The sequence below is a fragment of the Podarcis filfolensis genome (assembly GCF_964270895.1).
Source record: "Podarcis filfolensis genome assembly, chromosome: 1".
NCBI lineage: Eukaryota > Metazoa > Chordata > Lepidosauria > Squamata > Lacertidae > Podarcis > Podarcis filfolensis.
The window spans coordinates 118,693,445-118,718,479 of NC_139604.1; the positions used below are offsets into that span (position 1 = coordinate 118,693,445).

At 44.0% G+C, this 25,035-nt stretch overlaps 1 protein-coding gene across 5 annotated transcripts in view; it reads right to left on the minus strand.

Moving 5' to 3' along the window:
- CCDC85C (coiled-coil domain containing 85C) overlaps nucleotides 1-25,035 on the minus strand; it is a 167,529-nt gene that overhangs the window by 22,152 nt on the left and 120,342 nt on the right. For 3 of the 5 annotated variants that reach the window (XM_083618307.1, XM_083618303.1, XM_083618304.1), the window contains 2 exons: nucleotides 21,664-21,702; nucleotides 9,131-9,235 (listed from right to left, as the gene is read on the minus strand). In XM_083618307.1, the coding sequence (XP_083474433.1) occupies nucleotides 9,131-9,235; nucleotides 21,664-21,702 (144 nt within the window). The remainder of the gene's footprint in view (nucleotides 1-9,130; nucleotides 9,236-21,663; nucleotides 21,703-25,035) is intronic. The other 2 variants (XM_083618306.1, XM_083618305.1) reach the window with 1 other exon arrangement.

Consider the following 25,035-nt stretch of genomic DNA (forward strand, 5'->3'; position numbering starts at 1 on the left):
AGTTGGTCTTTAAGGTGCTACTGGAAGGAAAAAAATTTTTTTGTTTTGACTATGGCAGACCAACACGGCTACCTATCTGTAACTGCTTCACATGTATTATTTTTTTTTTCTGGCATGAAGTTAACTTCTGGATCGGCAAATACAACTAAGGGCTTTTTTTCAGCCAGGACTCACCGGGACTCAGTTCCGGCACTTCTCAGGTGGGCACCATTACCATTATAAAAGAACAAGGGAGGTATTCATGGTGAGTTCTGGCACCTCTTTTTCTAGAAAAATAGCAGTAACTATTAAAAAAACCCCAGCAATAATTATAGTTATATTGCCCCAGTCTAGGGGACCCAAAGGGCGGCCACTCATTGGTGGCACAAGTACATGAGCAAGAATCTGCTGTCTTGACATACCCAGCCTCACTCTGAGTGCACGTAAGATTTCTTCTGAGTTTTTCTCTACGATCATGAGGTCTAGAAACTTGCTGTATTTTTGGAATGAAAAGCAAGATTCCCAAGAAACCACTGCATTCCTGGGCTCAGTCCATATTCCATCTTCCACAGTGGGCCACACACACCAATGGGAGAAGCAAGCCTTTCTCCTACTTCACAAAGGACGGCCACAACAGTCATACCATGGCATTTTCTTGACCCACTTGTCAGAGAGCCATCATCAGCACCACTAATGGTAAGAGCTGCTAGACGGTGTCCCAGCCTCTCTCAGGAGCTTGTGTCCCCTCCCTTGCCAGAGGCATTTAAGCAGAGGATGATGTGACAGAAAGCTTCCTTCAGTGAACTGGGGTTGGGTTAGATGGGCTCTGAGGTCCTTTACAACTTTCACATTCTGAGATTATAATGCATACTATTCTTTGCCAAAGTCCAGCTTTTAAATCCAGCCTTATAATCCTACAGTATACACCATGGGTAGGCAAATTAAGGCTGGGGGGGGGCAGATCTGGCCCAATTGCCTTCTAAATTCAGCCCGTGGATGGTCCGGGAATCAGCGTGTTTTTACATGAGTAGAATGTGTCCTTTTATTTAAAATGCATCTCTGGGTTATTTGTGGGGCATAGGAATTGTTCATTTTTTTCTTCAAAATATAGTCTCGTCCCCCACAAGGTCTGAGGGACAGTGGACCAGCCCCCTGCTGAAAAAGTTTGCTGACCCCTGGTATACAGGATGCACCAAAATATCAGTTGGTCATCAGTTTGCCCAGCCTATCCATTTACCAGTTGTGACATTTAATTTTGGGGTACCCAGTAGTCAGATGCATAGTGGGCAACCAATTTAAAGCAAAACAAACTCCACAACCCCGGCCCCTCCCCCCCCCTCTCATATATTTAAATAGCTGTCCTAGTGTCCTAGTTCCTGCTGGGATGAATTTTCCTGCTGCCAAAAAAACCAGAATGTCTTGCTACAGGGCACAAGCTGGGAAACACAATTTTATTTCTTATTTTCTGCAGCGAGGGGAAGAAAGGTCGGGGAGGAACTGTATGGGTCCTGTCCGAATCAGAAGCTCTTTTCCAACATCACACTGAAGCCCTTCAAAACTCGGGTAAGGCCTTTTGACGCACGGTATTAGCAAGGAAAAACAAAAACAATTTTCTTCCTCCAGCTGAGATGGACTTTATTCCAGATGCTAATCTCCTTCATCGGTTATTTAATTTGCCTCTCATTAGACATACTGAGCAGCCGGCCATGTAAACATTCAAATCTATGAATTAACCATGGGGCTTGCCCACAAGCCAAGCCAAGCCCCCTTCCATCTGCCTGCACAGCTCAGACACCAACTTGTCAGACACAACAGCGTATCTTCAGGGCCTTGGCAACGTTCAGTGAAATCTACTTAATCCACACAAAAAAGGCTTACATGCCCCCTTTGATTAATAACCCTCCTTGAAACAGGGGGAAGGGCTTTAGCTCAGTGGGAGAGCATCTGCCTTGCATGCAGAAAGTCATAGGTTCAATCCCTGGCATCTCCAGGTGGTCTGGGAGAGGGTCTCCTGTCTGAAATTCTGGAGACATGCTGCCAGTCAGTGTAGACAATGCTGAGTTAGATGGACCATTTATCTGACTCCACAGAAGGCAGCTTCCAGTGTCCATATTCTCATTGAACCCATGCACACAGAGACATGCGTATGCATGCATACTCTTTATTGCTCTGTGGCCTTATGGATGTTTTCCAGAAGGACATTCAGAAATAAGCACATATGCAGAGGACTTGCTATGTATAGGCACATGCAATGGTCCCAGATGTTAATTTTGAAAGAGTTGTTCTGGGCTCACCACCAGCTAGTGGACACAGAGGTCTTCTCAGTTGTGAAGACTCACTGTCTTAATTTAATTGTAGAGGGAAATTTCCTCCACATGTGGTCTAACACACACAGTTGTTGTTTTTTAACCAGGAGGGCTGTTTATTACTGCTGTTGGAGACAGTATACCTCTGAATCAAAAGTCTCCAGGTGCATTTTGTGACTGGCACGGGTCCAATTGCAACCACGTGGAGATCTCTGGATGCTAGGTTGGCGACTGACATCTCCATCTGGCTGCCTCTCCAGCTTTCTCAAGAAGACGAGCAGAAGAGCTTATTTATTGCATTTACTCTAAGGAGTAAAGGGTTTACCCAGCTCCTCTCAGTTAATCCCTACAACAACCCTGTGAGGTAGGCTAGGAGGCTGTGACTGACTCCAAGATCACCCAGTGAACTTCATGACTGAGTGTGGATTTGAACCCTGATCTCTCAGGTCCTGGTCCAACACTCTAACCACTACACCACACTGGCTTCCTAAATTACTTCTGCTGTGGGGCAGCTATATAAATCAAATAGGTGAATATATATGGGGAAAGCAAAGCAAAATGTCACCTAGAAAAAGCTCTGAAATATTCTCCTTGAAGCTCAAATCTGTTTTATTCCAGGTTGTTTTATTGGATATTTTAATGTGTTTGAGATTCTTGTTCTTTAAAATATAAAGCAGTATAGAAATGAATGAATAATAGTAACAACAACAGCAACAACAATAAAGTTCGGGGGGGGGGGGAACCTAGACATATTGTTGTGGCGACCGTAACCTAGGTTCAAGGTGCCATTTGGTGATCAGTTTATATACAGTGGTACCTCGGTTTTCGAACGTCTCGGAAGTCAAACGTTTTGGCTTTCAAATGCCGAAAACTCGAAAGTTACTGTTTTGGTTTTTGAACGCTTTTTGGAAGCCAAACATACCACGCGGCTTCTGTACTGAGTTTTCCGGACGTAAAAGCTTTCGGAAATGCGTGCTTCGGAATGGATTACGTTTGAAAACCAAGGTACCACTGTATCTGAGTTTCTAATACTGCCCTGAATACCAGTTGCTCGAAGTTGCAGGAGAGGAGAGGGCTCTTGCGCTCTCACAAGCATCTAGCCCTCAGGGTCCCTTCGAACTCTACAATTTTATGCTTCTATGGCCCAGAGCTGGCCACAGTGAGATCAGGGTGCCGGACTAGATGAGCCACTATCCTGATGCGATCTCAGGATCGTCTTATGACATCCTCCACTGTTGACGATGCCCTGCCCTCTTTGAATATTGCACAATAGCCAAAGGATAAGGTTTAGCTTTCTCCAGCAGCCCACAATGTTTCTGCTCCGTCGCTTTTTTTAATACCCAATCAGAAGCGTAGAAGAAGCATCCTCCTGTCTCTACCCACAAATCCATTTCCCCCTCTTGTATTGTCCATGTGTTAAAAGGGCTGCCTCAGATTTCATCCTTTGTTCGGCAGCCTCATGGCACGGTCGGCCTCTCCATCCCCTCGGCTCTGCTCTTTAGCCATTGTCTCCTCCCTTTTCTTGCAAAGTTGTACTGCCATTCATTAGTCACCTGCTGCCACTGGGCACCGCTGAGCTCTGTGAGCTAAATTATCCAATTCAAAGGTCCCCTCAAAGCCAAGCGAGTTGGGGAAAGTGAGCACAGGTATGCCAAAAGATAGAATGCTCCAACAGGCAGTATAGACAAATGCAGAATTAAATAATATTTTATAATAATAATTTATTATTACGGTCGGAGACCAGCTTGTAAAACACATAATGGGACTGCACTCCCAAAAGCAAAGCAAACATTTAAAACAATATACAGCAATGGCTTACATGTTAAATGAGGCTGCATTTTAAATTGTATTTTAACCCGTATTTTAAATGGTTCCCCCCCCCCCATTATGTTTTTATTGTAATTTTACTGATGTTAGCTGCCCTGAGCCCAGCTCTGGCTGGGGAGGGCGGGGTATAAATAAAAATTTATTTATTTATTTATTATTATTATTATTATTATTATTATTATTATTATTATTAATGTGCTAAACGCGTAAACACATAAAATCTTTGGGGAAAACTACCATAGAAAATTAGCCCAGAGTTACCCGTGGATCTGAGTAAATAATATTTTGTGCAGGGACAGCCCAAGATATTTGGGTGCCAGGGTGCCGGGGTGTGTGTGTGGGGGGGAGAGGCGTTGTCGTCTCTCTTTCTTCTTGCAGCGACAGTAAATTAAATAGCTAAATTGAATAGCGGACATTTTGATCTCTTTCACCAGTAGGGCTGCTCCTTCTCCTCAGGAGCAATTCAGCAGCAAATGCCCAAAGCAACTGTCTTTCCAAGTTGCATTCCACAGAAGGCAGCCTTATAAAATCACAGAATCGTAGAGCTGGAAGGGACCAGGAGGGTCATCTAGTCCAACTCCCTGCAGTGCAGGAAACTTTTGCCCAACATGAGGCTCAAACCCACAACCCTGAGATTAAGAATCTCACGCTTTACTGACTGAGCTACCTCGCAGGTGCCTTAAGGCTGTCCAAGTTGCATTCCGCATAAGAGTAAGAGAGTAAGAGTTTGGATTTGATATCCCGCCTTTCACTCCCCTTCAGGAGTCTCAAAGCGGCTAACAATCTCCTTTCCTTTCTCCCCCACAACAAACACTCTGTGAGGTGAGTGGGGCTGAGAGACTTCAGAGAAGTGTGACTGGCCGAAGGTCACCCAGCAGCTGCATGTGGAGGAGCAGAGACGCGAACCCGGTTCCCCAGATTACGAGACTACCGCTCTTAACCACTACACCACACTGGCTTCTAAGGCCGTCCTAAGGGGAGCATATTCCACATGGGCACATCTGCTGAGCAACATCTCAGGCAGAGGATGGGGGAACTTTTCTCAGCCCTACAGGACTGTAAGATCACTTTCAGTTCTGGAACCGGGCTCAGAACGCTTTTAATTCTTAGTGTATGTGTTTTGGACCGGGCTCTGGTTGTTAGCTTCCTTGCTATATGACAGAATGAAGAAAGAGCAGGATGATTATTTAGCAATTGAGTGGCCATTTGTTTATGCCTGATTATTTATTGGGATGGCACTGCTGAGACCTGGCAACAAGAGGATTCAAAGACGGAAGTTCCATTGTTTATTTACTTATTTGCAGAAGTAGTTTTTGATCCAACATATCCCCTTACAAAAAAAGAAGAAAAAGAAATAAGAGGCTTGTGAGCAGATCCACAGCGTAATGAGTAGTTTTGTGTCCTACAGCATCCTGTTTGCAAGGACTGGACACCCACCCGCTACTTTCCTGATGGCGTGAGAGGCTCATTTGTATGGTAATGCTTTCAATTTGGTTTTTCAGTTCTACAAGAAAAATGGTCCCCTCCCATAGCCTTTTAAAGACTGATCATTTCCCCTCTCCAGGAGTTTCATTATCTCTTATGATTTGGAGAATGGCTTCCTTAAAATGACTTTATTACGTGCACCAGCAGAGGCCTATATATCATGCTAGCTCCCTAAGACTACAAAGCAGATATGAGCTCTTGCAAGACTGTGAGTTGAGGCTCATCGCAACTATTTTATTAGGTTACCTATTTTCTTCTTATATATCACCTGTCATTGAAAGGCAACTTCAGATATACTTGAGTGAGGAAGTGTCATATGGTTTTATCTTGTTAAGGAGTAAGGCTGGAGCTATGGGCTAATATTGTTGGCAAAGACACTTGAATAATGCAGATGGGAGTCGAGAAAAAAAAAGGAACCTGATAACACTTTAACGGAACTAAAGCAAAGTATACTTTGAAGAGAAAGCAACAGAGAATTCCCCCCCCCCTTTTCTTAGTTCAAACTTTGTAAACAGCTGGAAGAAATTCAATCAACCATACAGAGGAAAATCTCCCTCAGCACTGCAGAGCCAATCAGAGCTTGTGTTGGCTCAATGAGCATGCTGCCACTCTGCCTGTTTGTTAAGCACCACCCACCCACCCTCCTTGGCTAGCTGACTTTAACACTAGAGAATTAACCCTTAAGCTGCACAGTAAGAGATCTTGATGTTGTGCTACCAACAAATATCAAGACATCAAGCTTCCAAACAGAGAAGAGCACTTTGCCAAGTGGAACAAGCATTTCCTCAGTAGGAAGAATGCTGGGGTAGATATTAACCATGCTTAGGGCCCACTTTTACAACCATCAAAATAACGTGGAAAAGATTTATCTGGATTGTGCCATTTTAAACAGTGCTTGGTATGCATATTTGAATGTTGATCAAATATCAGGATCTACTAGTATGAGAAGAGGGGATCTTTGGCTTTCTATACAGCTGCCCTTTTGGGTTAACTATCAGAACAGTTTGGTGGCACCATGCCAGAAGTGGCTTGCCCAGTAAGGTAGAGCTGCGACAATTTAAGACAGATGTTGACAATCTGGAATGTGTGCAGAGGAGGGCGACCAAGAGGATAAAGGGTCTGGAAACCAAGACTTATGAGAAACGGTTGAAGGAGCTGGGTATGTTTAGATTGGAAAAGAGGAGACTGAGAGGATAGCCATCTTCAAATATTCCAAGGGCTGTCACATGGTGGATGGAGCAAGCTTGTTTTCTCCTGCTCCGCGAACCAATGGGTTCAAGTTACAAGAAAGGAGATTCGCACCAAACATCAGGAAAAACTTTCTGACAGTAAGAGCTGTTCAACAGTGGAACAATCTCTCTCGGGTGGTGGTGGACTCTCCTTCCTTGGAGGTTTTTAAGCAGAGGTTGGATGGCCATCTGTCATGGATTCCTGAGATCCCTGCATTGCAGTGGGTTGGACTAGATGACCCTCGGGGTCCCTACAATTCTATGATTCTATCTCCCAACAACAGAATCACAGCTCCTGGAGTCCAGCCTCTACTTTATGGCTATATGCTTTTTTAGCATTACGCGAGCCAAGGTAAAAATGAGCAAGCAGAGAGGGCAATTGTAATTATAGTTATTTTTGTTATTTGTATGGAGTGGGGAGGGTTATGTTAATTGCTTTCTATCTTACCTGTTACGAAAACTCAACACAACATTCAGGAAAGGAAGGGAGGGAGGGAAGGAAAGGGAAAGCTCAGGGAACTGGACTTACAGACTAAGCACAGTTCACGCATGTCTGAGGAGTTTGAGATTCAGAACAAGATACTTCTTCCCTGTAAAGGCCACATCATGTATAAGCCATACCTCTGAGTCACCTGCAACCTAGCATTCTGATTGGCTAGATCAGCCTCCCCTGACCTGATGACCTCCAGGCATTTTGGACTCCAATCCCATCAGCCCCAGTTTACTCCTTAAAACTGAAAAGGTCTTAAGTTGCAAAACTTCTTAAGTTTCAAAACGTTCCAGCCGTGACAGATAAGCAGCGCTCGTGTTCTTGCCATTTTATCATTTCTTAGATCACGTGAAACCGCTCTGTTGACGGGAAGCCCCTGGGAAGTTTCACAGTTAGCACTTCTTATCCACCCATTTACCAGCAACTCTGTGGAAACGGTCCAAAAGTCCTTGGTAAATATCTGGGAAAGGAACAATTTGAAGCGCTTTCGTGTAGGCCATCCATTACATTGTGTCCAGTAGTTCCTGGGAGTCATGGGAAATAAAAGGGAGGTGTCCAGGATAGAACAACGAAAATGTTTTGCTCTGGAAAAGGGTTCTCTAGGAGGAAGTAAAGGAAGTCATGGAATCATACAAATGGGTCACCTATTCTAACCGCCTGCAAAATCTTGAGTCACATGAGCTTATTGACCATGCATTGCCAGTCCGAACAAAAAGAACCAAGGGCGCAAGCAAAAGTTACTTAAATTACGGGAAAGGGTATTTTCTTTTACACAAGGTCAGCTTTTTTTATCTTACGCATGAAATACATGTGTGTGCACACACAAACACAACAGGTGTCACTGGTTGTCAGCTGAGGGTCAAACTACACGTTACACTTAATGCACTGTGTGCTGCAACGACACTTGTTTCTCTTAAATTAATTACAGCTCTGCAGGGTAGCGCTGCTGATTTTTGTGACCGATTTATTTACCTAGCTATTATTAAGCTGATTTACAGCCTGGGGTTCCCAAACCGTGGTGTGTGAGCCCCATTTCAGCGGTCTGCAGCGTGCCTGTGGATCTGCAGTTGAGAAGACGGGCGCCGGCATTAAATATTCATACCAATTTTTAATTGTATTTTTATGGCTTCTTTTATTCCTTACATTGCTTTCTATCGTATTACAATCTGAATTCCACGCAATGCAATAAAATACAATATATAAGGAATAAGAGAAGCGGTTAGAAACGCAATTAAAGATCGTGCGGCACCCAGCATGGCACATTACAATTGCTACAAGAGGCAGAAAAATCGTTAAGAGCCTCAGCTATCAGCTTCGTTGGATGTTTGTGAGTTCTAGTGTTATGAGAGAAGGAGAAAAAAAAATTTTCTCTATCCACAATTGCATAATTTTAAACATTTCTATCATGTGAGTGTCAGAGACAGTATGGGAAGTGAGTGAAGTGATCTTGAGCTCCCATCCTGCTTGCAGGTTTTCCCACAGGCTTTTGGTTGGCCACTGTGAGACAGGATGATGACCAAGGTGGGTCACTGGCCTGATCCAGCAGGGCTTGTCTTATGTTCTTATTCATAGCCAGCACTGGTTTCTCACGACTCCCATGAAAACAAAACAAGAGGACACAGAGTGTACACATGCCAGAATCAAACACTTGGTTTTGATTCCTGCTTTCCAGTGTTTGCAGAATGATGGAATCAATTCAGCCAGCCTGCCAGATGTTTGCATTCATGAGTCAGGCACCCGTCTCCCTCTCTCCCCTAATTTACGATTGCCATCAGCGTAATTACACAAGGTAGATAGCGATGCGTGCATCTTACATTCTGCATGGCGTCCTGATACTGCGGCAGTGACGACAGCTGCGACTCGGAATGGTACGGGGATAACCCTTTCCTCAGAGTCCTCAGATCCCCAGAGCTTGATTGCTGCAAGAGAGAGAGAGAGAAAGAAAGAAAAGGATTTCTATTTGATTCAAAGTAAGACAACGAGACTTTATTCTACTTTCGATTCCTTATTTGGTTCCTACCCTCGCCTCTCCAGTTCATCTGGCTCAACTGTAGGCACCACACGACAAGAAATATCTAGTTTAAAGGCATGCTGTTGGAAAGGAAATGGAATATTGCTTGGATCCAAACTGCTGGTTTGGGGTAGAGGCTGGATTACCTCCCTGTCCCAGTTCAGCTAGCTTCTCAGCTGCAAAAGCAGGGACAAGGGAAACCCCTCAAATGGGCCGAACTGAGGGTGATGTGGGGGTGGGCCTGAGCAGGCCTGAGGCCATATTCACACCATGCCATTTAAAACACGATGATGCCACCTTGACCTGTCATGGCTTCCCTCAAAGGGAGCTATAGTTTGTTGACGTGCGGAGAGTTGTCAGGAGGCCCCTATTTCCCTCACAGAGCTACCATTCCCCAAGTTCCCTGTGAAGAGGGGTTCAATGTTAAACCACTCTGGGAACTGTAGCTCCGTGAAGTTCCTATGTTACGATTTGGGAACGATATAAAGTACCGTATTTTTCGCTCTATAAGATGCACTTTTCCCCCTCCAAAAATTAAGGGAAAACGTATGTGCGTCTTATGGAGCGAATGCAGGCTCCATGGCTTCAGCGAAAGCAGCGCGAAGCCTCCAAAGCGCAGTGGGAGAGCTCCTGCCGTGCTCCAGAGGCTTTGCGTTGCAAGACTCTCCTGGCTTCAGGGATAGCCACCTGAAGCCAGGAGAGCAAGAGGAATCTCTGCGCAGCGCCCCTTCAGCAAAGCGAGAGGAGAAATGGAAGGGGCTCCATTTCTCCTGCCGCTTCACTGAAGGGGCGCTGCACAGAGAGGGAGAGATTTTTTTTTCTTGTTCTCCCCCTCTAAAACTAGGTGCATCCTACGGTCGGGTGCGTCCTATAGAGCGAAAAATACGGTATATAAAAGTATGTGTGTCTTCATGGCATCCTCTTCAATAAAACAATAAACAATTGAGGGAATTCAATTGTAAGGACTATGTTTCTGAAAGCCTGCATTTGTGTCCTTATTTTATGACTATCACTCAATTAAAAGTAAGTGTTTTTTAAATATTGACTTATCATTCACTGAATCTCATGCAATTTCACTGGTGAGATGGGGGGTTTTTGGGGTAAGGGCATGACACACACACACACATGAAACAGACCAAATAAATATGCTACATATCAGACAAACAGATTGGGTACAATGTTGGTTCCCTACAGACCATGGTTTGCAAATAAGGAACGAACTCTGGGAACGTGCCCTCTCTCCCAATCCTTCCTTTCATGTGGATTCCCCTCTACTCTCCACTGTGGGCCTTAACCATTGAAGAATAATGATAAATAATAATAATAATAATAATAATAATAATAATAATAATAATAATGTTTTATTTGTACCCCACCCTCTCCAGCCAGAGCATTATGTAACCAGATTCTCCATTAGCCAAAGTCTAGAAACCCAGGTCACTTCTAACTTTGGTCAAGATGGCAGCCCTGCAGTCTAGTGAATCATTTTGGAAAATGTGTTGCTGCAGCAGGGCTGAAGCTAAGCAGCTGCAAACCTGAAAGACTGGCATTTGCATATAATAAATAAACATTTATTTACGGGAAAAGATGGAAACCCCATTTAGCATCAGCACAAATCTAACTTGTGCTTGAGGCTACGAAGGAAGTGGGAAAGTGTGCATTCCCAACAAGCAGTGGGCTGTTTGCTCATCTGCGAGATGCCTGTGGTTTGCTGAACAAGCCATGGTTAGAACAAACCATGGCTTGCTGCTATGTTTGAACACAGGCACTGTGTCCCTACCCAACAAGAGGGATCCTTGGAAGCTGATAATGTATGGTACCCCCCCCCCCCATGCTAGCCCTGGCTTTGCAAAACTCATTTTCTTGGGTTAGATAACTAACTTTGAAAAGGCTGATAAAAACCATTTTTTAAGGAACAAATGTCCTGTATTTATACTTTCACTTTCTTTGAGCAACCTTTGACTGCATTCAACTGCCTGTTTGTATGCTTTATTTTTTAAAAATTGACATTTTTTGAGATAAAATACAAGAATCAAACTAGTCTACAGAACAAGAATATTTTAAAAAAAAACAAATGGGGGAGAAGAGAGAAAAAATACCTGTGAGGCCCTTTACCATATTTATATCAAATCTATCCTGTCATTTATCCACATACAGAGAGGTAGACTCAACCTGGGAGCCTACTTCTTCTCCCAGTCTCTCACCCTGGGAGACCCTTTCAACCCTGCCTTTCATACAACAGGGGCTCCCCTCTTCCGAGTGTCCCCTTCCTGTTTGTTTCCTCCTCAGTCCAAGGTAAAGGACTTCTTTATCCCCCGCACCTACCCACCCCAAAGCTTTTAAAAAATGTTTCCAATATATAAAAAAGTATTGAAAAACTAGAGAAAACAAGAGAAAGAGAAAAGAGAATGTAACCATGGCATATTCCCCGCTTGTCCCTGCTACCAGGTATGGTTTCAGCACTCAGTCCCTGTATATTTGTGTGCATGCATGTATATAAATCTATATGCCATTAAGTGTCAGAATGTTGGAAACCAGACAATCAACAAAATATAAATGCTTCGGATTTATCAAATATACACTCTTGGATGGAAACAATACAATTTTATTAGCATGAACTGTGTTCATTAACTTTTTCGGTTTTCAAAGGCCATCCAGTAGTGGATTGCTCCCCGTTCTGAGGCTACAAAAACATGACCTTTCCAGTTTCTTTATGCTCCATTAAAGCTTTTGAGTTGCGTCTGGTGCTGCAATGATATTTTTCCAGTTCGAAAGAACTGGAAGGAGGAGGTGCCATTGCGGCAACAAAATTTGATGGAAGGCCACAAAAACAAGCTTAGCTGTGCATCCAATAAGAATCCAGGTGTTTTGAGGGTTTGACTGCAACCAACATCTTCTACGTCAAGTAGTTTTCTTCCCACTGATATGCCAAGATCTTAAGAGCCAGCAGTGTGTCGGAGGCCATTGGAACCCACGGATTAACGCGTACGGAGGATCCCATATGTGGAATTTGTCGTGGGGGAACCAACTCATGAATCCACCATGACATGAGTTTGCAAGATGCAAACGGAAGGCTCTCTTTCTTGTCCTGACCCCAGTCTGCATTTTCCCCTTCTAAAAATGCACTTCAGAGTCCAGCCATCTGAGGCAAGAGGCTCATAATGATTTTGAAGTGTCGGGAAATGGTACACAATCATTTGAGCTGTGTGAGAGATTGCATAGGCCCTTGCATATCTGCTGTCAGGCACGGCGGTAACGAAGCTAAACAGCACAGTGGGGAGTTGCGTTCCTCAACTGATTGCCCCATTTGGTTTCAAGGCAGAAGTAAAGCAACAGAATCCCAAAAACCACATCACAAAAACAGCTGACCAGGGTTTGGAAGAGGTACAAGTCTCTTCTTACACTGTTCCAGCCCTATTGGGGAACTTACTGGCTTAAGTTCCACTGGCTGGGCCACAGGTGAGCTGGCAGAGCCCGACTTACACCAGTGTAGGCCTGGCTGAGCTCTGGCTCAGCTGGGAAAGCCCAAGATAACTCCGAACTCTCTCATCCTGGTGTATCTTGGGTTCAAATTTCATTGCAAACCTACATTTCCTATGGCTCCCTCACTGTCTCCCTTCTGGTCACTGTTCAAGTCTCTCATCTAAGCACACCTTACAGGGACTTGGCAGGGGGAAAATGGAATAATGCCACGCACACTGAACTCCTTGAAGGGAAAGATGGGGTACACATGTGACTAACACATTTTTGTCAGAGAGGCAAAGAGAAATGCTCAACTGACCCCAGGATGAGCCTTCTCAGTTTTGGAAAGCTTGAATACCTGCCCATCCCACTGGGCAGCAGGTAGGATTTTACAGTGGTACCTCTGGTTACGTACTTAATTCGTTCCAGAGGTCCATTCTTAACCTGAAACTGTTCTTAACCTGAAACACCACTTTAGCTAATGGGGCCTCCCACAGCTGCTGCATGATTTCTGTTATCAACCTGAAGCAATGTTCTTAACCCGAGGTACTATTTTTGGGTTAGCGGAGTCTGTAACCTGAAGCGTATGTAACCCAAGGTACCACTGTATTACACACCAGGTAGAGATGTACAGCAAGAGGATTATTATTATTATTATTATTATTATTATTATTATTATTTATTACTTATACCCTGCCCATCTGGCCGGACCTCCCCAGCCACTCTGGCCGGCTCCCAACAGAATATTAAAAACACGATAAAACATCAAACATTAAAAACGTCCCTAAACGGGGCTGCCTTCACATGTCTTCTGAAAGTCAGATAGTTGTTTATTTCCTTGGCATTTGATAGGAGGGTGTTCCACAGGGCGGGCACCACTACCGAGAAGGCCCTCTGCCTGGTTCCACCCACAGAATCTGTAGCACTGCAAACAAATTTTAGTAGGGTCCTGTGCAGTATGGAGTGCTCCTGTTCAGGGCTCCAAGCAGGTAGGCAGTTATTCCCTATTAAAAGATCCTCCATTCCATCCCCACTCGACTTTCTCAGAGAGTTTTCCCCAGCAGACACGCAACATTGTGTACTCACTGAGCATTCTCAGTTCCTAGTCCTCTTAGGGATGTTTTGGGTTTGGGAATGTGGGTGGTTATTGTGGTTGCCCGCTTAGGATTTTCTCCCTAAAGGGTTGCTTGTTTGTTCTTCTACATACTGAACCTGTTGTTGCCTCCTGTTGTGCACTGATGGGACCATTTTGGCTACATCCGATTCTAAGAAGAGCCTTGTTGAATCAGGCCAAAGGTCAATATAAACCACCATCACTTTTCTCACAACCAGGTGCCTATAGGAAGCCAGCAAACACGACCAGTGTGCAACAATGCTCTCCCCCAGTTTGCGATTCTCAGCTATATAAAGACGGGCACTCCGAAAATGAGTTCACTATCCATGGAGGATAGATAAGATACCTAGACTGATAGTGCAATGTCAGCATACAGCTGACTGCCACTTTACCAGCGGTCCCATCCGTCTTGGCAAGATGTGAAAATAAAGGAATTAAATAGAATGAGAAGGACACTCAAAACCTCACATACTACTCACTGATATAAAAAGGGAGGGGTTTAATTATTATTAAAGTACTATGGCTAATCAAAGCATTAACAGACTGAACAGCCAAATGAAGACACTATGGCTAAAAATAAATAAATCACTCGACATTTATTTTTAGCTGCCATGGTGGTTACTGTAAGAAAACGGAAATATTTAGAGGGGTCCATAGCTACTGTTATTTTCAAGCAGATGCTGGATGGCCGCATCTGACATGTATATTCTAGTTTAGATTCTTGTATAGCAGAGGGTTGGACTCGGTACCTCTTGAGGTCCCTTCCAACATTACAATTCTATTATTCTATGAAAATTTAACTCCAAAACTGAGGTATAGTAGAGGACAAACAAGCGAAGATTTGTTTTCAGCCAAGTGGCAAGCATTTATTTTATATATAAATGTCACAACAATGTTCAAATCCCTCAGGCGAAATATGGCACTATTTGGAATTCTTAGTAACTCTCCAGCTTCAATATGAGAATATCACAAGAGTCTAAGGCATGGGTAGGCAAACTAAGGCCCGCAGGCCAGATCAGGCCCAATTGCCTTCTGGATCTGGCCCGCAGACGGTCCAGGAATCGCCGGATCGCCAGCGCGTGCGTTCTTTCCCTCTCCCTCACACGGCGCCATTACCACCTCCCTCCCTCCTCCTGGCTTCTCTGCTTCTCCCCGCCCTGCCTAGAGGAGGAAGGGGAATGGGCTTTGTTGGTGCCAGCAGCAGCAGCAACAGCGCTCAAGCGGCCGCCATTTTAAGCCGCCACTCTCCGGAGCCCTTTCACGCACCACTCATCGTCCTGCTGCTGCTACCGCCAGCCCCTGCCACTCGCAAGACACAGGTGAGCAGCCACCGGGGCTCATGGTGCTCTTGCATCATCCCCCCCCAAATATATATAGTCCGACCCCCCCACAAGGTCTGAGGGACAGTGGACCGGCCCCCTGATGAAAAAATTTGCTGACCCCTGGTCGAAGGGCATCACCATGATACTTATATTTATTCTTATTTTGTAAAAAAAAAGAGATCATGTTATTACCCTCCAATGCCAATAATTCTTCTTCACAGGGATGGTGAACAATCCCAATTTGCACCTCTCTTTTTTCCCTTTTGTACATTTGTCAGGAGCCGATGATTGTCAGCAATAAAAAAAAACTGGTGTCGGAGACGTTAACTCTTTATTCAAAGAAACCAAAACAGCACAGACCTAGTGATCACAGCAATTCTTGCCAGTATAGGTATTGCGCCAATGAGGAAGTTGCAAGGACTGAATGTCCCTACCTCCTCCCCCAAATCCTCCCCTAGCAATCTGAGGCTCCTTCGTCTTGTCTCTCTTGGCTCCACCCTCTTCATTTATCTGTGTGTTCTAGAAGACCAGCGTGGAGCGGAGCTGGTCACAGCTGCAGGCGGAGACTCCCTGGTTTCTTCAGCAGCTTGATAACACAATAAGTGTAGGTAATTAAAAAGGAGGATTTATTGCAAAAACAAACAGATAGCTCCAAATGGCTCTGACAAAGCCTCTGGCATCATTACTCAAGATGACCCTTCTGAAGACTCCTTCCAGCATCGACAGAAAATATTGAACTTAGGACCCTTACGTCTCTTGTTTTGCTTCCTATCTAGCAGCCATCCCACTCGCCTACTCTTCGGACTTAGTGGATAAGCTCCAACCTCTTCCTGTTCTGAGAGGCTGTCTCTAGGTCTATTCGCACCTATTTGTGCTTCCTGCGAGCTTTGGCTGTGTTCTGGCCTGCTCTCAGGTATTGCCTTATAAGCTTCTCCATCAAGGTCAGGAAGAACCAAAGTCTGCATCTGCTGGCTCTCCCCTGCCTGACTAACATCTAAGCCTCTTTGTTCCTGACTGCTTTCTGAAGTTGGCTGCAAACCTTCGCTTGGAGCTGGCTCATTCCTGACACCCATCCTAGTTATAGCCACAAGAGCTCCCATGGGGTAAAAAGGCTTGTTGCATTCCATGGGGTAGAGCATCACAACTGCCCTTGAGGGATACAGCTGTGTCAGAGGCAAGTGCCCAGCATGAGTCGCCACAGCTGGAGTGCTGAGAAGATGTGGGGAAAGCACTGTAGTTCACCGGTAGAGAATCCGCTTTGTGTGCAAAATGTCCCAAGTTCAATTCTTAGCATCTCCAGGTGGCAACAGGAAAACCTCCCTTGTCTAAAATCCTGGGGTCTCGCTGCCAGTCAGTGTTGACAACACTGACCCACAAGGACCAATAGTCTGACTTGGTGTAAGGTGGCTCACTATGTCCTTACTGAATGCCATGCTCCAGCTCTCAAAGTTTTCTTGCAAATGTCTCTTTTTGTTCTGGAAAAAAAATCCTTTTTCTTCATACAATATAGCCCCATTAGCGATAATTCTAAAAAAGCTTGGCTGGTTTGGTTCGTTTCGGAAACTGCAAATGCAATTTGAGACCAGCTAAATCAGGTCTTTGCAACCCCACGGGGTCACATCATTAATACCGCCACTGTGCACATTTCATGAACAATATGTTTCACTTTTCAACCAAATCTAATAAGATATTACAACAGCCATAAGAGGGATAAAGCATTTTAATTACCCCTGTAAAATCCTCCTTGCGTGCTCCTCGGATGCTTATAAACACTCACCCATTGAGGCAGGCTTCGTTACCAAGTTTAAAAAGATTACAGAGGAAAAGAAAAACCCAAATTGCTCATTAACGGGACTAGGACGAATAACACGTCAAGAGAAGACAGCGTAATTCCACTTAAACCCCTTTTTTAAGGAATAAAAAAGAGAAAATCATTGCGTGCGCTTCGACAGTTTGTTCACAAATAAATAAGAGCTACTGTTATTATCCTCCCTACTTTTCATTAGCAGAGATTACTCTTAAATCCAGTGTTGCAAACAATTATTTAAAGGTGTGGGGTCACCCAGTACTGATGCTCCCTAATCCCTTCCCATATTAAGTACTTTAATGAGCGATGTAAAAATCTAGGCACTGTCACCAGCAGTGCTTAAAAAGAGCTGGGCCAAGACGAAGGACAAGATGGTGTCCACACAACCCTCTAGCCCATGTAAAGGACCAGCAGCTGAATCTTCATCAACAGGACTACGTCCTCTTCTGCACTTGAAACCAACAGGCCCCAGCTCAGGGACACACACGCAAAGGTGTCTAGCCTTAGCTGTGTCTGGAAATGCCCTCCTCTGGTCTTGAGGTGTCTTCCACCTCACCCAAATATCTGAAAGACCAACTCTTTCCCTACAGACCCTCTTGAGTTTTAAGACTGACGAACAGGGGCCTTCTTGGTAATTCCTCCAGTGGATTTGGGGATGGGGGGCTAGCGCAGGAGAAGGCATTCCCTGTGGCAGCTCCTAGGTGCTGGAATTCCCTCCCCAGAGAGATGTGCTTCCTCCATATGCAGAAGACACACCACTTTGATACCTGAAGTATATCTTTTCAGGACTCACGCGGTTCCTACCCTTCAGGACATTTTCCAGATACATGTAAGACAGGCATGTTCTCCATGACCTCAGCAGCACCTATTGAAGTCTTCCCTTTTCCAACAAACTTTTAAAGTGGAGTTTGTTATCCCACTCTGTATGAGTATTGGATTTAAAATCAGTTTGTTTGTTTTCCCCATAAAATTTAGACACCGCTTGACTGTAAACAACAACAACACCTCAAAGCGGTTTACAAAAAGAGAAAACTGAGAGAAAAATCGCAACGATAATTTTAAAACATACACAAGTTAAAAAACCCCCACACAGATTAAAATTACCTCAACTTTCTAAGCATCAGGGTAGGCTTCTATACAGTGGTAACTTGGGTTAGGAACTTAATTTGCTCTGGAGGTCCATTCTTAACCTGAAACTGTTCTTAACCTGAGGTACCACTTTAACTAATGGGGCCTCCTGCTGCTGCCGCGCTGCCACCACACGATTTCTGTTCTCAACCTGAAGCAAAGTACTTAACCTGAGGTTAGCGGAGTCTGTAACCTGAAGCGTCTGTCACCCACGGTACCACTCTATATGAATTTGTGTGTGTGTGTGTGTGTGTGTGTGTGTGTGTGTGTCTTTATGGTTGATGCTTTTGTTGTTAAATCGCATCACAAGAAGTGATTCATGAATGGAATGAGCTAAATGAATAAAAAAGTTAGTTAAAAAAAACCTGAAGGGTTTCAACCAGTATCTGATACATCTGACAGTTTGAATTTGAAGGCCTAAGCAAAAAACAACAACCCATAATTTGATCGCAACGAACTGTTCTGGCGCTGTTTCTCTTTTTTAAAAAATACTCTTCTTAAGCTAGAGAAGGACAAGTTCAAGAACACTGTATGCCCAACCAAAACTTATTTTACAAAAGGTTATCTATCATCTTGTCGTCTTGGGAATCAACACAATGGTACCCAACAACTTTCATTTGTTGAGTTAACAATCATTGCATTAGAGTCTTCGCAAAATGGAATGGCCAACTGTTCTCAGTGAGACTGTTTTGTCGCCTTGATGTTGTTGTGTCCCTCCTGGGCGATTTAAAAGTGCTCCCCAAACCCACCCTTCTCTTACTTTGATCTGTCAAGCTGCCATTTGATGGTCTGACTTGCAAGGGAAACAGAATGAACATCAATCTTGTCAAGTGCCGTGCCGTTAGAAAGCTTCCTCCTAATGATAATGTGCATGTCTGGAGTTTTTAGTTACTGTCAGTCAAATCAGTAGTTGAGAAGGAGGCACTGGGATGACGCACAATAACAGAATGCAATGCTACCGATAGCATCGCAGATTGCAGGCTTCCCAGTGGGTCGTAATTTTCAGACGCCAAACTGTAAGCCTCGTGCTTCGTCTGGTTTTCAGTGACTGATGCTGACCAAAAGAGACAGCAGATTGTATTTTATATTCAGACCGACAGCGAGCAAAGGGAAGGGAGATTCACAGCCACTGCAGCTGCCGAGAGGCCAGAACTCAGCAGAGGAGCATATGCTCTGCGTGCAGAATGTCTCATGCTCAGTTCCCAGCACCTCCTGTGAAAGAATCTCAGATACCCTAGCTAAGAATACTGTTGGATGATACCCAACTGTGGACTCCCACAAACACAGTGGAAATCTAGTTCCACAGCTGGGACTTCCCCTCCCTCTTCTCCCCTCTGCAACCCCATGTGCCCTCCCAAATTCTGCTCCTGAGGATTGGAGGACTGCCTGGAGGAGAATGGAGGACTTGGGATGCTGCAGGGGAGAAAGAAGAGAAAGGGGAAGCCCTATCATATCCGCTAACATGACCGCGGCTCTCGCCCCATGCCTAAGATCATGGAGAGCTTCTGAAATGATTGGGCTGGTGGTTTGACTCAGCAGAAGGAGCTTCAAGCATTCACACAAATTCTGCAATAATAGTTTCCATAGCAGCACAACAGGCAGTAAATGTACATGTTGTTCCACTTCCTTTTGAGTAAGGGGTGGAGCAGCTGTGCCCCCTCCCATATGCCAGCGTGGCAAATAGGTAAAATGGGAGCCAAAGTCTGAAAAAATGGGGAGGACCATCCCAGTTTTAAATCATAAGTTGCCTTAAACATGACTCATGGAAAGGAGGGATATAAAGTTAGAAAATAATAACAGAGAAGAAATAATGTTATTAAGCCGTATGGGGCTTGCAACAGCTAAAACAAAACAAAAAGGCTTGAAAGATTAAGAATCATCACCACCAACATCCTCATCAAAAATAAGCATATTGAAAGCAATAGTTATTTGAAAGAGTGAAACATACAGACAGGCCATTGACTTATACATATCCAAATATTCTGAATTTTCAGTTCCAACTTTTAAATCTTAAGAAGAATTTCAAAATCTCAAAAAAGTTTTATTTCGCACCTCCAAAAAACAATTCACCCCTTTAAAGCCAACTTCTTCATATATGAGATAATTAAATGGAATATGTCTAGAAATCTGATTAATAAATATATAAACGTAATATTGATTGCTGGTTTTATTTTGCTCTTTTAATTGTGTGCCGCTTCCATGATTTGTTTAAAGGAAGTGGCATATAAGTGGACAAATGACAGAGCAGAGATCACTTTGCACATAACTTGATGCTTCACACATTAACTAGAACCCCGGGTTTGGCATTATGGGAATAATCCATTTGCCTCTACACACTACCCCCCAGCTGCTCTGCTTAATTAGCTACTTTGTGCAAACAAACCCTGATTCGCAATCCTGGTTTTCAGGGCAAACCATAGTTTGCTGGTCCAGATGGACAAGTAGTGGTGGCCAACATGCCTCGCAGGTGTTTTGGACTCCCAACTTGCATCTGCCCCAGGCAACATGGTTCATGGTCAGGGATAATGCAAATTGTGGTCCACACTTCTGGAGAGCAGGTACATTCACACTGTATTGACATCCCTACCACCCCGCTCTTCTCCCTGCTACCGCCACCCTGGTAAGCCACAGCAACGCCAGTCCCAGGAGGCCAGTGAGTGCCATCATCTCTCCCCACTAGCCACTCTTGTGCTCTCCACATTCATGTTCAGTTAGCTTTCAGATAACACCTAATGGGGCTTTAGAGAGGTGGGGTTATGAGAAGCAAAGCAACGGAAGGTCTTGTGAAGGATCAACAGGTTTCTAAGGAAACACAGAGGCTGAAATCGTTGTGAAGGGGAACTGGGTGAAAGACCAAGACAAATTGTGTGGATTGCCAACGACATTCTATAAGTGGTCTATTCATGTGCAGCACACATGGGCGTGGAAGACACCATCCAATGTCCTTGCAATATATTACGAACAGGTATGAAAACTAAACAAGTGAAGGATCACATCTCAGAGGAAATACATTGACGGCTGCATTTTCTTCGAACTATTAAATATTGGTACAAAATGTAACAACTAAGGTTCTTGTATTAAAAGGAGACCATGTGCTCGTCACTGGTGTGAGTTATTTACCACATTGGTAGATGCTTCTTGCCCCTCAAATTGTTTTGCTCATATTTAAAGCACTTCGGTTTTTGGCACTCAAAATCAGTTCTTTGTTTTTAATTGATTAACAGAAGGTCTCCATCCTTCACTGGACATATGCAGATTGGTCAATATTAAGTGGAGAGGATTTGATAGTATGGCCTCAGTATCAATGTATTTACCCACCATGCTGAGCATGAGTCAAACAACTGGGCATTCATTTAAAAAACTCGGGATTACTAAAAATGGAAACTGCCAACATTTGCAAGTTAGACATACGAAAGCAGCAAAGACCCATCACCGACATTGCAAGCCAAGGCTCCCCCATATCCCAGAAAGCTGGAAGCTTAAATGTCTTAAGATATGTCTACCTTAATTAAATTTCTTGGTGAACTGTTGTGACCAGCCAGCTAGGAGGGAACAAAAGAATATTATACATATCAGATTATAATGAAAAGCAAAGCAATATCAAACATTCAAAAACTGCATCCTAAAAATAAGCCCCCTCCACATTTGTGTTAATCCTTCCTGCATTGAAGAAAGTTGTGGTCATGCATGAGATATGCAGTTCAATAAGCATATTGGGGGCTGGCCCTGAAATAAAAGGCCTCAGAATGTCTTATATAGGAGGTCTGAAAAGATGAGATTGGAGAAATGGATGGACAGCACTGCCTTTTTCACAAGGGTGAAACTGAAATAACACAGAACTCAATTAGTATAAAACTGGCATGGAAAATAAATCAAGTCCTGCAGATTTCAGCAGTCAACAGCCTAGCTTTTCACTCTGAAAAAATGGGTTTGTGAATTAAACTGGAAGAGGTATTGCAACAGTGTGCTATTCAGAGAACTGGTGCAAATTGGAATTCGTAATTGACAGCAGAGAGATAAAGCTGTGGGGGACGCATGACAAATAGCGGGGGATCATTAATAAGGGGTTTCGCTTCAGCATGTAAAATTAACAATCATGAAAATATTTATCATCTGTGGGGAACAAGGAGCAAAAGCGGCGTGTGGCATCACGTGCTTTGTGTTCTACAGATGCAGAGAAACTGAACTGAAATACAACAAAGCCACTGACATTCCAAAAGGGCTGCCTTTCTCTTCTTCCCAGCAAAGCAAGGCAAACTGAACCTGTGCTTTCAAGGGAGGAGAGGAGAGCAGGGTGTGTCACTGTGAGCATCCTGAAGCATGAATGGCAAACAGGATATCGAGTTAATTTTGCAAAAATACACAGCCCCTCTTCTCCCCACCCAGCTGAATCCTCACATCTGCAGTAAAGCCCAGATCCCACTAATTTATTTGATTCACACTGACTTCTTTGGTGATGCGATTTTTAAATGTTGAGTCAGTGTCTTCTTTCTTCTTCTTTAGCGATCAATTGTAGACGAGTAAGATTGTCTTCCATAAACGCGGTTTTAACAATGAGTCCATAAGTGACTGTGGAGGCCAGTTCTGGATCTACACATCCTTCCACAGTGGGGACATTGGTTTCCAGGCAGGAGTTGATTTGCCAAGTGTGCCTTCCTCTTGGCACGTTTCTCCCTTTCGTTCTGAGCGTTTTCAAAGCCCATGACACCTTTGGTAAAGGCTATTCTCCAACTGGAGTGCTCGCAGGCCAGTGTTTCCCAATTGTTGGTGTCTATACTACATTTTTTAAGATTTGCCTTGAGACATTCTTTAAACCTCTTTTGTTGACCACCAGCATTACCCTTTCCATTTTTAAGTTCGGAATAGAGTAGTTGCTTTGGAAAACGATCATCAGACATCCGCACAACATGACCAGTCCAATGAAGTTGATGTTGAAGAACCATTATTTCAACACTGGTGATCTTTGCTTCTTCCAGTACACTGGTATTAGTTCGCCTGTCTTCCCAAGTGACATGTTAAAATTTCCAGAGACACCAAATGTACCCCCCACCACCACCACTCTCTTCTCCCCGTTAGCAGGCACACACTTACTAAAGGACCCTTGTGCTCCTTTCCAGTTTTACAATTCTATGATCTGTTATCTTAAGTTGCAGTAGTCAATGTTGTGTCCTCCAGATGTTGTTGAACTCCAACTCCCATCTGCTGCAGCCAGCATAGTCAACGGTCAAGGATGATGAGAGTTGTAGCCCAACAAACTGGAGAGCAACATGTTGGCTATCCTGGCTGTACACAATTACCTGGGAGCAAGTCCTGTCGAATAATATGTTTGGGTTTGGACTGTAAGAGACACACACTGAAATGGCATTTACGTTTACAATTATATATACTCAGCGTAGCTTTTTGCATAACAATAACTCTTAGGCTAAGAGAGAGAGAAATTTACACCAGGAGACTGTTGTGTTACCTAAACGGGTAATATGAAGATGCAGAAGATGCATGGAAAACTTCAAGGATATTTTTGCCATTGGTGTAAATCCTTGAAAATTCTCATGGACTGGGTGATCCAATTGGACCACAACTACACCTTCTAAATGGAAAGCACCTTATTCCCTATCAAGTGCAGGCAGCAAGCTGGCCGTAGGGTTTGAGAATCCCCACTCAGCCACAAAGCTCACTGAGTGACCTTCAGCCAATCCTAATCTCTCAGCATAACCTATTTGCTGCGAGGACAGTGGGGACTGCAGAGAGAACCACCATGCACATTGCCCTGAATGCTTGGTTTGCTTTCAACCATTGCTGGAACAAGTTGCTCACTCGGGAGCTCTCCGTGGTACTGAAATGACAGGCAGGATGTAAATGTAAATAATAGGAGTAGACTGTGGCTGCTGATGGCCCAGTTGCAGCACTTGTGTAGTTGCTTGCTAAACTGCCGGGAGCTGCATGTTTCTGAATACTAGTTGCTGGAAAACATGGGAGGGAAGAGTGCTGATGCACACAGGTCCAGCTTGCAGGCTTCTTATGGGAACCTGTTTGGCCACTGTGAGAACAGGATGCTGGACTGAGCCAATGCCCTGATCAAGAAAAGCCATTCTTGTGCTGTTAGGTTAAACTAAAGTAACTAAGCCAACCTGCCCAGGAGAGGGCCTGTTAGTGGTACCACGTGTTTGTGTGGTTTGAGGGGTGGAGTTGCATGGCAGGGCCTTCTCTGTGGTGGCTCCTAAGCTGCCTGGTGCCCTTCCCTCTTGCACTATTATTGGGTAGTCAGGATAAGACAGACCTCTGTACTCAGGCTGTTAGGCTGTGTTCTTGCTCTTGTGATTTTCTTCAGTTTTGTGGTTTTCATTTAATTTAATGGTTTTAATGTACTGTATATTATTTTAATTTGTTATGTTTAATGTAATCTACCCTGGGACCATTCAGCGAACAAATAGAGTTTTGATTTTAATTTTTTTTTACCCTGCAGAATTCATGCAAAGTAAGAGAAATTATGTACATTATCCTCAATTTGTATAATCTATTCAAGTTGCAGAATTTGGAATGCCTGGGCACACATTTTTTAAAAAACAACAACAACAACAATAGTATGAGTCCACACATACCAAAACATAAAACACAGCAGTTCAGGCTACAGCCTATTTAATATTTTACCTTATTGTGCGCTAAGGAGAAGCTGAACATAGGAAATTGTGGACTGTTTTTTCCCCTCCCCTCCTCCACGTTATGAGTCATTTGCTCGAAATTGGCCTTGTGGTTTCGTGCATTAAAATAATAACAATTTCCACCCCCACAAACAGGAGGGGGCTTGGGGGAAATAAGGAGAGATTTGCAATTTCATGTTACTTGTGGGAGATACGTGTGCGGCTCCTTGAGGATAT